The sequence below is a fragment of the Glycine max genome, chromosome 12 (assembly GCF_000004515.6).
Source record: "Glycine max cultivar Williams 82 chromosome 12, Glycine_max_v4.0, whole genome shotgun sequence".
Classification (NCBI taxonomy): Eukaryota; Viridiplantae; Streptophyta; class Magnoliopsida; order Fabales; family Fabaceae; genus Glycine; species Glycine max.
In genome coordinates, this window is record NC_038248.2 from 11,460,934 (window position 1) to 11,478,246 (window position 17,313).

The following is a 17,313-nucleotide window of genomic DNA, read 5'->3' on the forward strand; positions in this document are numbered from 1 at the left end:
GTTCAAACAACAATGACAGAGTTTAGCACAGGGAAGGTTCTTGTGACAGGAACCACGGATGCAAACAAGCTAGTGGATTATGTATATAGATGCACCAAAAAGCACGCCAAGATAGTTCCCCAGCCAGAACCTGAACCAGAAAAGAAAGAAGAGAGCAAAGATGTTGAAAAACCTGCAGAAGAAGAGAATAAACCAGAAGAGGAGAAGCCACCAGAGAAGAAGTTGATTGTCCCCATTTTCCACATTTGGAAGATGAGCAAAACGGCCTTCTTCACTGGCATCTTAGCCCTCTTCCTCTTCAAAGGCCACGTGGCGATGGCATCATCGTTACTAAGCATAAATAAAACCGAACATTCTGCATTCCCACTACACCTTGCTACCTGTTGTTATCTCACCTATGAAATATAGTCTATTCTTTGCCCCTGAATTAGGTTCCCGAAATTACAACCTCTCTGTCGACAAGACCGGGCTTTTACAACAAAGCTATGATGCCAGGTTTGTATAATCCAAAAAGGGATTTCTACTCACAACTAAGTAAATTTAGGGTTTAAACAAACAGAAACTTAGAATGTCAACAAAATGATAATATGATAAACACCAGGCATGTATGAATGAAACCTATGAGGGACCACGAACAACAAACAAATAAATTAAATTTACGAGGACGAACACAATAGTGGTACTTACTTTCAACGGTCGGAGGCAGCTGGCTGTCGCAACTAAGACAGACAATGGCAATGGCGGCACAATTCGAAGCTTATGGCGGAGTGAAGGAGGTACGACGAAGCTTGCGGTTGCGTTTGGAGGTTTCCAGAAAATGCCTTTACTATGTTTAGAGAAGCTAGCTGAATGTAGCAGTAGCAACGAGATTTAAAATATTATCACTTCAATGACGGTGGTAAAAAACCGTAGTAATCTAGTTACAAACAAACAGCATTTTTATAAAATCATCTTTTGTAACATTTCCATAAAATAAAAAACAGTTATATAAAAACCGTCTTTAACATCTTCAAAAAGTTTATTAAAATTTCAAAAATGTCACCACATAGTTTGTTACATCAATTTTTCAATAACCGACATAGATTTAATAATATTAATTCTCTATTTTGTGGTAGTTCTCACTCACTACTAAATAATAACCAACTCATCTATTATTATAAAAATTATTTATTACGATACATCATCAATAAGGTTGATTAGAAACCATCTTTAAAGTCAATTTGGTAGCAGTATTATAATTAAGTTTATTAATAAACATTTTAGAAGTGTGAATTTAAGTATTCAAAAAACCGTTATAATTAAATAATTTAAAAGACGATTTTACAAAATCTTCTTTTCAATGTTTACACTTTTTCACACTTTCTCTTTTATCGGACAGCATGCTGGCGTTTTCTCTGTATTGTCGCCTTATCATGTTGTTGTTATCTACTTCTTTTGATTGGCTCAACCGGGTATGCTAGAATGTGTTGTGAGTTGTGATTTACATCTGTTGTTTGGTTTCTGCCCTAATTAGAACATAGCATGATGTTCATGGTGTGGCTTGCTTTCAGGTGAAGATTCTCAGGACAAATGAAAGTGTCTACAAGTGATTCTACATCAGAGAACTCAACGACAAATGCAATGGGCTTAACTAAGAGATTTATATTACCTCCTCTACCCGCGGGTTATTTTTTGGGCTACCATCTTCTCCCAGACATCTGTGTAAAAAGCTTATTGTATGATATGTAAATATTATCATCTTTTATTATTTTCTTTCTAAATGTTATTGTGTGAAATTATTTTTTTTCATCTCAAACTAAAACATTTTCTTACTTTCTACTTCTACCTACTTAAGGCTATTATTGGCTAATAGCAACTATTAGAGGTTGGTCCAGTGACTAAACATATGTTCTTTATTTTGTCTTTTCAAATGAAGCAATATTTCACATTCTAGGAAACCGGAAAGTCTCCATTGGTATGCACATACTTTGTGCATTTCCACTTTCCACTCTAACTTGGGCAAGTGTTTGTTTTTCAAGTGAATACAAGGGCGGATCCAGACAATAAATATCAGTGTGGCTAAAATATAAAAGAAATTATAGACTAAAATATATTGAAAATAAGAAATAATGTTGTTTAATGAAATGTATTTACAATGAAAATCGTCTACTACTCATTTTTTGAAAATGTGCTAAAATAACATCATTGTTTATTGTTCCAAGAACATCTCTTTCTATAAAAGTTACAAGACGATCATGTTAGTGCTTAGCTCTACTGAGTTTTAAAAGATTGGCTAAGATTTTGTTAAAACATAAGCACTTAGACAATGAAGGAAAGTTGGAGTTGCTGCACATGATGTCCAACGTTATGTCAAAGAATAAGATCGGGCTGCACAATGCACAAGGCAAGATAAAATGTCAAATGAAGAATTGAAGTTGCAGGATCCACGATGTCGGATACAATGTCCTGACATCCTGCCCGAAAATACTGGAGTTGCTGCACAATGCATAAGTCAAGATAAAATGTCAAATGAAGCATTGAAGCTGCAGGATCCACGATGTCGGATACGATGTCCTGACATCTTGCCCGAAAATACTTGACACATAAATCTGTTATATCTTTAACAGATTATTGTGCAGTTAGCAAGAGATTAGATGATCTATCTTTAGGAACGAATTAAAAGATAATTAAAGTTCGAATTTCAAAGTAGAAGAGTTCGTTCAGGGATTAAAGATTAAAGATAAAAACTAAAAGATCAAACTGTATCTTTTAGATCTTTAAGTGCAGATTTTCAGGAAAATGATAGATCTCATCCAGCACAAGCAGTTGCAGCCCAGAAACGCACATTGCTATATAAACACGAAGGCTGCACGAGTTCTGTACCAAGTCCGGGATTGAAGAGTTATTTTGTGAGTTTTGGGACTTGAGTGTTTTGTGAGCCACCTTGATGTTATCCTAACATCAAGTGTTGGACCTGTGTGTGTAGAGTTGATCTCTAGTGTGTAGAGTTGATCTCTAGTGTGTAGGGTTGATCCCTTTTGTTCAGAGTTGATCTCTGGTGTGTCTTTGATTTAATTGTAAACACGGGAGTGTGATTGAGAGGGAGTGAGCGGGGTTTCTCATATCTAAGAGTGGCTCTTAGGTAGAGGTCGCACGGGTAGTGGTTAGGTGAGAAGGTTGTAAACAGTGGCTGTTAGACCTTGAACTAACACTATTTTAGTGGATTTCCTCCCTGGCTTGGTAGCCCCCAGATGTAGGTGAGGTTGCACCGAACTGGGTTAACAATTCTCTTGTGTTATTTACTTGTTTAATCTGTTCATACGGACACACATATAATCTGCATGTTCTGAAGCGCGATGTCGTGACATCCTGTACGACATCTGTCCCCAGTATCAGAATTTCAATTGGTATCAAAGCAGGCACTCGAAATCACTGAGTGAGATCTAGGGAGATAAATTCTGATGAACATGGAGAAAGAAGGAGGACCAGTGAACAGACCACCAATTCTTGATGGAAGCAACTATGAATACTGGAAAGCAAGAATGGTGGCCTTCCTCAAATCACTGGATAGCAGAACCTGGAAAGCTGTCATCAAAGGCTGGGAACATCCCAAGATGCTGGACACAGAAGGAAAGCCCACTAATGAATTGAAGCCAGAAGAAGACTGGACAAAAGAAGAAGACGAATTGGCACTTGGAAACTCCAAAGCCTTGAATGCTCTATTCAATGGAGTTGACAAGAATATCTTTAGACTGATCAACACATGCACAGTGGCCAAGGATGCATGGGAGATCCTGAAAACCTCTCATGAAGGAACCTCCAAAGTGAAGATGTCCAGATTGCAACTGTTGGCTACAAAATTCGAAAATCTGAAGATGAAGGAGGAAGAATGTATTCATGACTTCCACATGAACATTCTTGAAATTGCCAATGCTTGCACTGCCTTGGGAGAGAGGATGACAGATGAAAAGCTGGTGAGAAAGATCCTCAGATCCTTGCCTAAGAGATTTGACATGAAAGTCACTGCAATAGAGGAGGCCCAAGACATTTGCAACATGAGAGTAGATGAACTCATTGGTTCCCTTCAAACCTTTGAGCTAGGACTCTCGGATAGGGCTGAAAAGAAGAGCAAGAATCTGGCTTTCGTGTCCAATGATGAAGGAGAAGAAGATGAGTATGACCTGGATACTGATGAAGGTCTGACTAATGCAGTTGTGCTCCTTGGAAAACAGTTCAACAAAGTGATGAACAGAATGGACAGGAGGCAGAAACCACATGTCCAGAACATCCCTTTCGACATCAGGAAAGGTAGTGAATACAAGAAAAGGTCAGATGAAAAGCCCAGTCACTGCAAAGGAATTCAATGCCGTGGGTGTGAAGGCTTTGGACACATCAAAGCTGAATGTCCCACTCATCTCAAGAAGCAGAGGAAAGGTCTTTCTGTAAGTCGGTCAGATGATACAGAGAGTGAACAAGAAAGTGACTCTGACAGAGATGTGAATGCACTCACTGGGAGATTTGAATCTGCTGAAGATTCAAGTGATACAGGCAGTGAAATCACTTTTGATGAGCTTGCTACATCCTATAGAAAACTATGCATCAAAAGTGAGAAGATTCTTCAGCAAGAAGCACAACTGAAGAAGGTCATTGCAAATCTGGAGGCTGAGAAGGAGGCACATGAAGAGGAAATCTCTGAACTTAAAGGAGAAATTGGCTTTCTGAATTCTAAACTGGAAAATATGACAAAGTCAATAAAGATGCTGAATAAAGGCTCAGATGTGCTTGATGAGGTGCTACAGCTTGGGAAGAATGTTGGAAACCAGAGAGGACTTGGATTTAATCATAAGTCTGCTGGCAGAACAACCATGACAGAATTTGTTCCTGCCAAAAACAGCACTGGAGCCACGATGTCACAACATCGGTCTCGACATCATGGAACGCAGCAGAAAAGGAGCAAAAGAAAGAAGTGGAGGTGTCACTACTGTGGCAGGTATGGTCACATAAAGCCCTTTTGCTATCATTTGCATGGCCATCCACATCATGGAACTCAAGGGAGCAGCAGTGGAAGGAAGATGATGTGGGTTCCAAAACACAAGACTGTTAGTCTTGTTGTTCATACTTCACTTAGAGCATCAACTAAGGAAGATTGGTACCTAGATAGCGGCTGTTCCAGACACATGACAGGAGTCAAAGAATTCCTGGTGAACATTGAACCTTGCTCCACTAGCTATGTGACATTTGGAGATGGTTCTAAAGGAAAGATCACTGGAATGGGAAAGCTAGTCCATGATGGACTTCCTAGTCTGGACAAAGTACTGCTGGTGAAGGGACTGACTGCAAACTTGATCAGCATCAGTCAGCTGTGTGATGAAGGATTCAATGTAAACTTCACAAAGTCAGAATGCTTGGTGACAAATGAGAAGAGTGAAGTTCTAATGAAGGGCAGCAGATCAAAGGACAACTGCTACCTATGGACACCTCAAGAAACCAGTTACTCCTCCACATGTCCATCCTCCAAAGAAGATGAAGTCAGAATATGGCATCAAAGATTTGGACATCTGCACTTAAGAGGCATAAAGAAAATCATTGACAAAGGTGCTGTTAGAGGCATTCCCAATCCGAAAATAGAAGAAGGCAGAATCTGTGGTGAATGTCAGATTGGAAAGCAAGTCAAGATGTCCCACCAGAAGCTTCAACATCAGACCACTTCCAGGGTGCTGGAACTACTTCACATGGACTTGATGGGGCCTATGCAAGTTGAAAGCCTTGGAGGAAAAAGGTATGCCTATGTTGTTGTGGATGATTTCTCTAGATTTACCTGGGTCAACTTTATCAGAGAAAAATCAGACACCTTTGAAGTATTCAAGGAGTTGAGTCTAAGACTTCAAAGAGAAAAAGACTGTGTCATCAAGAGAATCAGGAGTGACCATGGCAGAGAGTTTGAAAACAGCAGGTTTACTGAATTCTGCACATCTGAAGGCATCACTCATGAGTTCTCTGCAGCCATTACACCACAACAGAATGGCATAGTTGAGAGGAAAAACAGGACTTTGCAAGAGGCTGCTAGGGTCATGCTCCATGCCAAAGAACTTCCCTATAATCTCTGGGCTGAAGCCATGAACACAGCATGCTACATCCACAACAGAGTTACACTGAGAAGAGGGACTCCAACCACACTGTATGAAATCTGGAAAGGGAGGAAGCCAACTGTCAAGCACTTCCACATCTTTGGAAGTCCATGTTACATTTTAGCAGATAGAGAGCAAAGGAGAAAGATGGATCCCAAGAGTGATGCAGGAATATTCCTGGGATACTCTACAAACAGCAAAGCATATAGAGTATTCAATTCCAGAACCAGAACTGTGATGGAATCCATCAATGTGGTTGTTGATGATCTAACTCCAGCAAGAAGGAAGGATGTCGAAGAAGATGTCAGAACATCGGGAGACAATGTAGCAGATACAGCTAAAAGTGCAGAAAATACAGAAAACTCTGATTCTGCTACAGATGAACCAGACATCAACCAACCTGATAAGAGACCCTCCACTAGAATCCAGAAGATGCACCCCAAGGAGCTGATTATAGGAGATCCAAACAGAGGAGTCACTACAAGATCAAGGGAGATTGAGATTGTCTCCAACTCATGTTTTGTCTCCAAAATTGAGCCCAAGAATGTGAAAGAGGCACTGACTGATGAGTTCTGGATCAATGCTATGCAAGAAGAATTGGAGCAATTCAAAAGGAATGAAGTCTGGGAGCTAGTTCCGAGACCCGAGGGAACTAATGTGATTGGCACCAAGTGGATCTTCAAGAACAAAACCAATGAAGAAGGTGTTATAACCAGAAACAAGGCCAGACTTGTTGCTCAAGGCTACACTCAGATTGAAGGTGTAGACTTTGATGAAACTTTCGCTCCTGTTGCTAGACTTGAATCCATCAGATTGTTACTTGGTGTAGCTTGCATCCTCAAATTCAAGCTGTACCAAATGGACGTGAAGAGCGCGTTTCTGAATGGATACCTGAATGAAGAAGCCTACGTGGAGCAGCCAAAGGGATTTGTAGATCCAACTCATCCAGATCATGTATACAGGCTCAAGAAGGCTCTCTATGGATTGAAGCAAGCTCCAAGAGCTTGGTATGAAAGGCTAACAGAGTTCCTTACTCAGCAAGGGTATAGGAAGGGAGGAATTGACAAGACTCTCTTTGTCAAGCAAGATGCTGAAAACTTGATGATAGCACAGATATATGTTGATGACATTGTGTTTGGAGGGATGTCGAATGAGATGCTTCGACATTTTGTTCAACAGATGCAATCTGAATTTGAGATGAGTCTTGTTGGAGAGCTGACTTATTTTCTGGGACTTCAAGTGAAGCAGATGGAAGACTCCATATTCCTCTCACAAAGCAAGTATGCAAAGAACATTGTCAAGAAGTTTGGGATGGAGAATGCCAGCCATAAAAGAACACCTGCACCTACTCACTTGAAGCTGTCAAAAGATGAAGCTGGGACCAGTGTTGATCAAAGCCTGTACAGAAGCATGATAGGGAGCTTACTATATTTAACAGCTAGCAGACCTGACATCACCTATGCAGTGGGTGTTTGTGCAAGATATCAAGCCAATCCCAAGATAAGTCACTTGAATCAAGTAAAGAGAATTCTGAAATATGTAAATGGCACCAGTGACTATGGGATTATGTACTGTCATTGTTCAGATTCAATGCTGGTTGGGTATTGTGATGCTGATTGGGCTGGAAGTGCAGATGACAGAAAAAGCACTTCTGGTGGATGTTTCTATTTGGGAACCAATCTTATTTCATGGTTCAGCAAGAAGCAGAACTGTGTGTCCCTATCTACCGTAGAAGCAGAGTATATTGCAGCAGGAAGCAGCTGTTCACAACTAGTTTGGATGAAGCAGATGCTCAAAGAGTACAATGTCGAACAAGATGTCATGACATTATACTGTGACAACTTGAGTGCTATTAATATTTCTAAAAATCCTGTGCAACACAGCAGAACCAAGCACATTGACATTAGACATCACTATATTAGAGAGCTTGTTGATGATAAAGTTATCACACTGGAGCATGTTGACACTGAGGAACAAATAGCAGATATTTTCACAAAGGCATTGGATGCAAAACAGTTTGAAAAACTGAGGGGCAAGCTGGGCATTTGTCTGCTAGAGGAATTGTAGCAACTACTGATATCTGAACGTGCCCAAACGAATCACTTAACATTAATAGCACGTTCACTGCTAAGCCAAAACGAATTCGACCGTTGCTTCACACGCCCCTCTACATTCCTCATTCAAACTTATATTTTCGTGGTAATCTCGTTTTCAGCATTCCCCAACAGCTCTCAGAAATTTGCGAAACCATTCCAAACGCTCTGCTTCTCCATGGCTACCTCACCAAAAGATACTGCAGCTCCTGGTTCACCCTCTGTACCATCATCTCCGCACCAGGAACAACCTGAATTCAACATCCAACCCATACAAATGATTCCTGGCCAAGCTCCTGTCCCTGAGAAACTGGTTCCCAGAAGACAACAGGGAGTGAAGATTGCTGAAAACCCTAGCCTTACAACAAGTCCTAGGGAAGTAGACACGGAGATGGACAAGAAAATCCGCAGTATTGTGAGTAGCATTTTGAAAGACGCCTCTGTTCCTGATGCTGAGAAAGATGTTCCAACATCCTCCACCCCAGATGTTGCTGTCCCTGAAGCTGATGAAGATGTCCCAACATCTTCCACCCCGAATGTTTCTGTGCCTGATGTTGAGAAAGATGTTCCAACATCTTCCGGCCCAAATGCTGAAGTACTCTCTTCCCCCAGCAAAGAGAGATCAACAGAGGAAGATGATCAAGCCACAGAGGAGATCCCTGCACCACGGGCACCAGAACCTGCTCCAGGTGACCTCATTGACCTAGAAGAAGTAGAATCTGATGAAGAACCCATTGCCAACAGGTTGGCACCTGGCATTGCAGAAAGGTTACAAAACAGAAAGGGAAAAACCCCCATTAAGAGGTCTGGACGAATCAAAACTATGGCACAGAAGAAGAGTACTCCAATCACTCCTACCACATCCAGACGGAGCAAAGTCGCAATTCCTTCCAAGAAGAGGAAAGAAATTTCCTCATCTGATTCTGATGATGATGTCGAACTAGATGTCTCGACATCAAAGAGGGCCAAGAAATCTGGGAAAAAGGTGCCTGAAAATGTCCCTGATGCACCATTGGACAACATCTCATTCCACTCCATTGGCAATGTTGAAAGGTGGAAATTTGTATATCAACGCAGGATTGCTTTAGAAAGAGAACTGGGAAGAAATGCCTTGGATTGCAAGGAGACCATGGAACTCATCAAGGCTGCTGGACTACTGAAGACAGTCACCAAGTTGGGAGACTGTTATGAAAACCTAGTCAGGGAATTTATTGTCAACATTCCCTCTGACATAACAAACAGAAAGAGTGATGAGTATCAAAAGGTATTTGTCAGAGGAAAGTGTATTAGATTCTCCCCTGCTGTGATCAACAAGTACCTGGGCAGACCTACTGAAGGAGTGGTGGATATTGATGTTTCTGAGCATCAGATTGCCAAGGAAATCACTGCCAAACGAGTCCAGCATTGGCCAAAGAAACGGAAGCTTTCTGCAGGGAAGCTGAGTGTGAAGTATGCAATTTTGCATAGGATTGGCGCTGCAAACTGGGTACCCACCAATCATACTTCCACTGTTGCCACAGGTTTGGGTAAATTTCTGTATGCTGTTGGAACCAAGTCCAAATTTAATTTTGGAAACTATATTTTTGATCAAACTGTTAAGCATTCAGAATCTTTTGCTGTCAAATTACCCATTACCTTCCCTACTGTATTGTGTGGCATTATGTTGAGTCAACATCCCAATATGTTAAACTACACTGACTCTGTGATGAAGAGAGAATCTCCTCTATCCCTGCATTACAAATTGTTTGAGGGGACACATGTCCCAGACATTGTCTCGACATCAGGGAAAGCTGCTTCAGGTGCTGTGTCCAAGGATGCCTTGATTGCTGAACTCAAGGACACATGCAAGGTGCTGGAAGCAACCATCAAAGCCACCACAGAGAAGAAGATGGAGCTAGAACGGCTAATCAAAAGGCTCTCAGAAAGTGGCATTGATGATGGTGAAGCAGCCGAGGAAGAAGAAGCAGCTGAGCAAGAAGAAGAAGAAGCTGAGGAAGAAGAAGAAGAAGCCGATGACGAAGATGCAGCAGAGGATACAGAATCCGATGATGATGATTCTGAAGCCACCCCATGATCATCAGACCTTTATATTTTTTACTTTTACTAGCTAAAGGGGCATGTCCCTTGAACAATTACTAGTTATTGGTCTGTAATATTTGCACCTTAAGTTCATGCATTCTACCTTTGTCAAATTCTGTCTAAAAAGGGGGAGTAATAGTATTATGCTTGCTATTATGCATGATTTTGAGCAGTAGGATACTATGTATGCAATAGTCGTATTATGCATGATTGATACGATGTATGGCAGTAGGAAACGATGTATGCATGATTCATGATTTTGAGGGGGAGTTGTATGAATATGATCTTGAGGGGGAGACTGCTGCTGCTGAGGATGACTGATGTAAGCTACTAGTAGCTGATAGAAGATGCTGCAGTAAGAGCATGAAGACAGGGGGAGCAGAAAGCGGATGTCACATGAGATGTCTTGACATCCTGGAAAAGACTAGTAGCTGATAGAAGATGCTGCAGTAAGCATGAAGACAGGGGGAGCAGAAGCAGAAAGCTGATGTCACGTGAGATGTCTTGACATCCTGGAGAAGACTTGTAGATTTGCAACTTGCAGAATTTCCGCTGTGCTTGATTACTCTGATAATGAAAGTTGCTGATCCCACTTGCATAACTGCTCGTACCTGCTCAGGAAGTGTCTAAGTATGTTTTAGACAAAATTTGCCAAAGGGGGAGATTGTTAGTGCTTAGCTCTACTGAGTTTTAAAAGATTGGCTAAGATTTTGTTAAAACATAAGCACTTAGACAATGAAGGAAAGCTGGAGTTGCTGCACATGATGTCCAACGTTATGTCAAAGAATAAGATCGGGCTGCACAATGCACAAGGCAAGATAAAATGTCAAATGAAGAATTGAAGTTGCAGGATCCACGATGTCGGATACAATGTCCTGACATCCTGCCCGAAAATACTGGAGTTGCTGCACAATGCATAAGTCAAGATAAAATGTCAAATGAAGCATTGAAGCTGCAGGATCCACGATGTCCTGACATCTTGCCCGAAAATACTGGACACATAAATCTGTTATATCTTTAACAGATTATTGTGCAGTTAGCAAGAGATTAGATGATCTATCTTTAGGAACGAATTAAAAGATAATTAAAGTTCGAATTTCAAAGTAGAAGAGTTCGTTCAGGGATTAAAGATTAAAGATAAAAACTAAAAGATCAAACTGTATCTTTTAGATCTTTAAGTGCAGATTTTCAGGAAAATGATAGATCTCATCCAGCACAAGCAGTTGCAGCCCAGAAACGCACATTGCTATATAAACACGAAGGCTGCACGAGTTCTGTACCAAGTCCGGGATTGAAGAGTTATTTTGTGAGTTTTGGGACTTGAGTGTTTTGTGAGCCACCTTGATGTTATCCTAACATCAAGTGTTGGACCTGTGTGTGTAGAGTTGATCTCTAGTGTGTAGAGTTGATCTCTAGTGTGTAGGGTTGATCCCTTTTGTTCAGAGTTGATCTCTGGTGTGTCTTTGATTTAATTGTAAACACGGGAGTGTGATTGAGAGGGAGTGAGCGGGGTTTCTCATATCTAAGAGTGGCTCTTAGGTAGAGGTCGCATGGGTAGTGGTTAGGTGAGAAGGTTGTAAACAGTGGCTGTTAGACCTTGAACTAACACTATTTTAGTGGATTTCCTCCCTGGCTTGGTAGCCCCCAGATGTAGGTGAGGTTGCACCGAACTGGGTTAACAATTCTCTTGTGTTATTTACTTGTTTAATCTGTTCATACGGACACACATATAATCTGCATGTTCTGAAGCGCGATGTCGTGACATCCTGTACGACATCTGTCCCCAGTATCAGAATTTCAGATCATTTAACCATTGATCACCCATTTTGTTACATAGCTGACTCTTCACAAACTTCATAGCTGAAAAAACATGTACCACGCTTGCAGTTGCTACCGGCAAGACTAAAGCCAACTTCAGAAGCCTATAAACTATATCAAATGTGTTGCACTTTTTTGTTTCCACAAGCTTTGCACAAAGGTCTGAAAGTCCTTTTAACTTTGCAAATTTTGGATCACATCAAACATTTCTAACATAATTCTGAAGCTGATGTCGCACCACCACTTCCGGCACATCTACAAAATCATTTGGATAAAGTTCAACCATCCTCAACAATTTTTGCACATCAAAAGCTTCAAATGATGATGAGGGACTCAAACATGAAACACATTGTAAAAGTTCAGTATTCTCTTCATCAAACCTAGCATTGAGCTCATGCAACTACAAATCTAAAACACTAAATAAACAATCATTCTTATAATGATGCAAATTAGAAACACTAGAAGTGGTAGCATGTCATCTAGGTTTCTTCCTTTGCACATACGGTGCATCCAAATCAGGCACGTCAATATCATGCTTATTGCAAATTTCCATAACCTTAGATATAAGTTCTTCCCATCCATCATTCCTCATTTCTTGTAATTCTTCTTTGGTGGCTTTGACAAGTGATAAAGCATTCAAAAGATCTTGATCACGCTTTTGTAGCGCTACACTTAAATCATTTGTAAATCCTAAAATCTCAACCATCATGTATAACATGAAAATAAAATCAAAGGACTGAAGCACATCTAGCAAAAGCATAGTTTCACCATATTTTTCAAATGACGTATCTTTCCCGACTTCTTCAAGTACCTCAATAATGGCACCATATATAGTCATCAAACTAGTGAGAGTCCTAAAGTGGTAACCCCAACGAGTGTCACCCGCTCTAGCAATAGACGATTCTTGATTTAATCCACTATCAATCTCTATCTGACCCTCTTCAATCAATTTAGCAAATTGAGATACTTGTTTGTCCCGAAGCAATTCTTGTCTCTTATTAGAAGATCGTATGAAATTAACAAGCATATTGACCTTACCGAAAAAACCACTAACATCTTTGTGAGTCTTAGCACATGCAACAAGTGCCAATTGAAGTTGATGGGCAAAACAATGCACATAATAAGCAGATGGATTTTCATTTTGAATTAAAGTTCTCAAACCACCAAATTTACCTCGCATATTGCTAGCTCCATCATATCTTTGCCCCCTTATGCTAGATAAACTCAAGCCATTAATAGACAACAACTTCTCAAGTGCCTCCTTAAGTGACTTAGCACTTGTTTCTTTAACACTAACAATCCCAAGAAACCTTTCTTTTACCAAACCTTCACTATTAACATAGCGAATAACAACAACCATTTGTTCTTTACCAGTAACATCACCAGATTCATCAATCAAAACACAAAATACATCATCCGCAATATCACAAACAATTTGTTGAGTTATTTCACATGCACAAGCAGCAGCAAGATCCTTTTGAATCGTAGGAGCAGTCATAAAGTTATTGCCTGGAGCACAATCTATTACATTAGCTATCTCTGGGTTAATTTCCTTTAAAGTGTCCACCAACTCAAGAAATGGCCCCTTAAATAAAGAGTTAAAGGACTCGTCACTCCCTCTAAATGGCATGCCACACCTCAAAAGAAACTTAGTAGCTATAAGAGATGTGTTTACACGAACACGATATTCAGAATTCCTTTGTTTAGTTTGATTAACAAATGCAGCCTTAATACTTTGGTTTGGGTTCATGAGAGCATAACTCATATGCACACAATCAACATGACTATTGGAAGAAGTAGCATGATTAGCCAATCTTTGAGAATTCTTCCAATCACTAAACCCCTCAGTCACAAAGTGATCTCCCCCGTATTTAGAGACATTCTTAAACAAAAAACATGGCAAGCAAAATGCTAGGTCCTTAGATTCACTATAATCAATCCAATCATACAAATCAAACCAATTTTTGCCAAATCTACGTCTTTGATTACCTTTAAGAGACCAAGGGTAAACGAAATTATGAGGAGGTTGATGACAACCTATTTTTAAATAAGCTTTGCTTACCTCATTTTGGATGTCAGGATGATAGTTTGAAATTGGAGGCCTAATTCCTGGATCTGTTTCCAACAATTCATAATCAACAACTTTAATACTCTCACTTGGATGTTGAGTTTTTTATGCTTCTAGATTTACCGAAGAAGTAGATTTGTCTCTAGAAAGCACAGGAAAAAATTTCTTCATCCTATAAAGAGACAATGAAACCACTAAAATTAGTTAATTATCTAACTCAAAGCCACTGTTATCTTTAGATGTGCTTTAATAATTCATTACAAGAAGTTGAATTTTGAGGTTTATCTGGTGAAAAAGGAAAAGGACCAAGTCCCTGAAAGAGGAAGGAAAAAGAAACAAAATGGACAGAGCAAAAGCAATTTTCTTATTGTTAAAATGCCTATCTCAACAACTAGATTTTCCAATTCCTTCATGAAAGCATAAATAAGGGAATGGATTAAACTGAACACTCTTTACTCCTTTGTTCTCTCTCTCTCTCTCTCTATTTGGTTAGTCATGGCACCCGTTGTAACAATTTTGCTAGCATGTTTGTTTTAAGAGCTAAGACCTATAACTTTTTATTGTTAATTATGAACAAGTTAAGATTTTTTTTAATTTGAGAATTTTTATATATAGTTAGTATGAATTATATAAACTGTATAAAATTTTTGAAAATAGCAGTCATATTGTTATGCACTATCAACTATACTACTATAGCAATTTTGGTGTCAGCTGCTACGCGTCTGCTATCTGGGATTGATAGAAATAACTAAGCATGCCTACAATTAATATTATGTCAATAGTTGTGATGCTATTAGCTCAAGAGTTAAACAAGAAAGGAGTCCAACAAGGCATGCCATCAGTTAACATCAACATAAAAAAGGTATGATATTTAAATTAAGAGGTTTATCCTTTACTGATTGCATCATTACAAAAATAAAAGTTCAGAAGATTTAAATGTTCTAAATGCTCTGAACTCAACTTTATTCACATGCTCTTTATAAATTACAAGATGTGCAATGTGAAATGTAATAGTAATAGAAAGGAGTTTTGGAGCACTATTTTCAATGCACCCAAGAAAACTATCAAAATATTGAAATAAGAGCTCTAAGCTTTTATAACAAAGAAAATAAAAATTCAATTTAAACATGAAAGTAGATCAGGAAAATTGTATTAAGCCTAAGGTAATATTGGATTTTATTAATCATCGCACATCAGAAAACAGGCCTAGGTAATGTTGCAATACATCATAATGTATATAAAGTTTACCCAGGTAGGTTATTTATGCTAGGCTCGGTATGATAAGAAATGCACTAAAGATAAACCCCGTTACACTCTTTGTTAATAACTCAATATTTCTAAGAAAAAGGAAGGCATATGATGATCAGTAGGAGCAAGGCTATTAATAATCTAAGCTATTTTTGGAGGCCTAATTCCTGGATCTGTTTCCAACAATTCATAATCAAGGCTGTTAATAATCTAAGCTATTTCATGGAAACCTTACCTCAACAAAGCCGTGGAACGGTGGAAGGGAAGAGGCGGAGAGGCCGAGAGGGGCAACGGCGGCGGCAGCGCACGACGCAATGGAAGAAGAGGCACAATTCACCGTGAACGAGAGAGAGAAGGAACCCTAGGTCAGGTGCAGCACAACAGCAGTGAACAAGAGAGAGAATGAAGTTTTGTTTAAAAAAACCTACTAATCAAAACAACGTCCTTTTGAAACAAACAAAAAAAACTTAAAAATTCTGGTGTGGCTATAGCCACACTCTGCCTCAGCGTGGATCCACCCCTGAGTGCATAGGGTGCTGATGCATTGCTTGAATTGGATTCATGGAAGATTGTAATGATTTATTCTTCTTTCTTTCATTTTGCGTTGGTCAACATATTCTAATCCTAATGGTTTGGATTTGGGATTGAAAACTATTTTTGAGCTGAAAATTTTTATTTGTCCATGTGAAGATCTAATTCAAACCAGATAATAATTTCTTTTAATAAATTAAACTCTTTTCTTTTTTACCTTTACAAATTTTGGATATAATTGCCAAAGATCATAACACTGCATGCTAGCATATCTTTGTTTTTCAGATTCAATATGGTTACATTAATTCCGATGTTTGCTTTCCTTTGTCTCTGTTGTAGATGTTAATGTTCTATTGTGGAAGAGGTAGCATGTTTCCTTGGGTGTCATTTTATGCATTGCTAATTTTGATCATTGTGTATTTTTCATCATTTTTAAAACTTTAAAACTTACATTGGTATGTTTTTCTTTTCAAGCAGACAACCACCAACTTTACCTGAGCTAGTTGTGTCAGAGGAGATGGTTAATAATGTAGCTCATGACATCACTATTGGTAAGGATTTTAGAAATTTTTTTCAAGGTTAGTTTTGGTTTAGGAATTTAGCTCACAGCCTTTTAGGGTTTGTGGCTTGGGGAAGTGTTATTTAACTAAATAGTATTATTTTAATAAAGATATATATTTTTGTTGTAAAGAAAACTATATTGGTACGCTTGCTTCGTTAGTCTATTTGTTAAAAGCAATTTGTGATATCTTTAACTGAGACCCTCCTTTCTCATTAATGTATAGTAAATTCCATTACATTTTTTTAGGTATTTCACTTGAACCTTTTGCCTTTCCTCACTACTAGAAAAATCCCATTTTACATCGGTGGAAAACGTATTTCAAAGACGGTGGACGCCCGTCTTTGAAACGAGTGTCGTTGTAGAGGGTGGATTTCTACGACGGTCGTAAAAGGACCATCTTAGAAACATGTGATTTTCTACATCGGTGGTGTTGTAGACACGACTTCTTTTATGACGTGTTCTACGACGGTCCTTTTATGACCGATGTAGAAAGTTATGATTTCTACATCGCCGCCTGCATAGAAACGAATTTGTTTATCACATGTTCTACATCGGTCCTTTTACGACCGATGTAGAAAGCTTTATTTTCTAGACATATTCATACATCGGTGCCTATTTATATTTTATGTTGATTGGTTGCAGATCTTTTTGTTGAGCTATATAAGACGAAATTATAGATAACCTACTCCATTATTTTTTAAATTAAAAATTATGATGATTAAATGTTCTAGAACAAACTACGCAAAAACTGTGTGCTTTTTTTCTTTTTTCCTAGTAGTTGTTTAAAAAGAAATTAGAGAAGGAAAA

General features: G+C 39.0%; 1 protein-coding gene and 1 pseudogene across 1 annotated transcript; one reads left to right on the forward strand and one right to left on the reverse strand.

Annotated features, from left to right (window-relative positions):
• Positions 1 to 1,589, forward strand: LOC112998534 (uncharacterized). Its single transcript, XM_026124593.2, has 4 exons — positions 1 to 326; positions 409 to 495; positions 1,379 to 1,451; positions 1,551 to 1,589. The coding sequence occupies exons 1-4, from the start codon at positions 13 to 15 to the stop codon at positions 1,587 to 1,589; spliced, it is 513 nt and encodes a 170-aa protein (XP_025980378.2). The 5' UTR covers positions 1 to 12.
• A 540-nt stretch (positions 1,590 to 2,129) lies between these two features.
• On the reverse strand, positions 2,130 to 16,206 carry LOC102662537 (zinc finger MYM-type protein 1-like; annotated as a pseudogene).
• Positions 16,207 to 17,313: the final 1,107 nt, after the last annotated feature.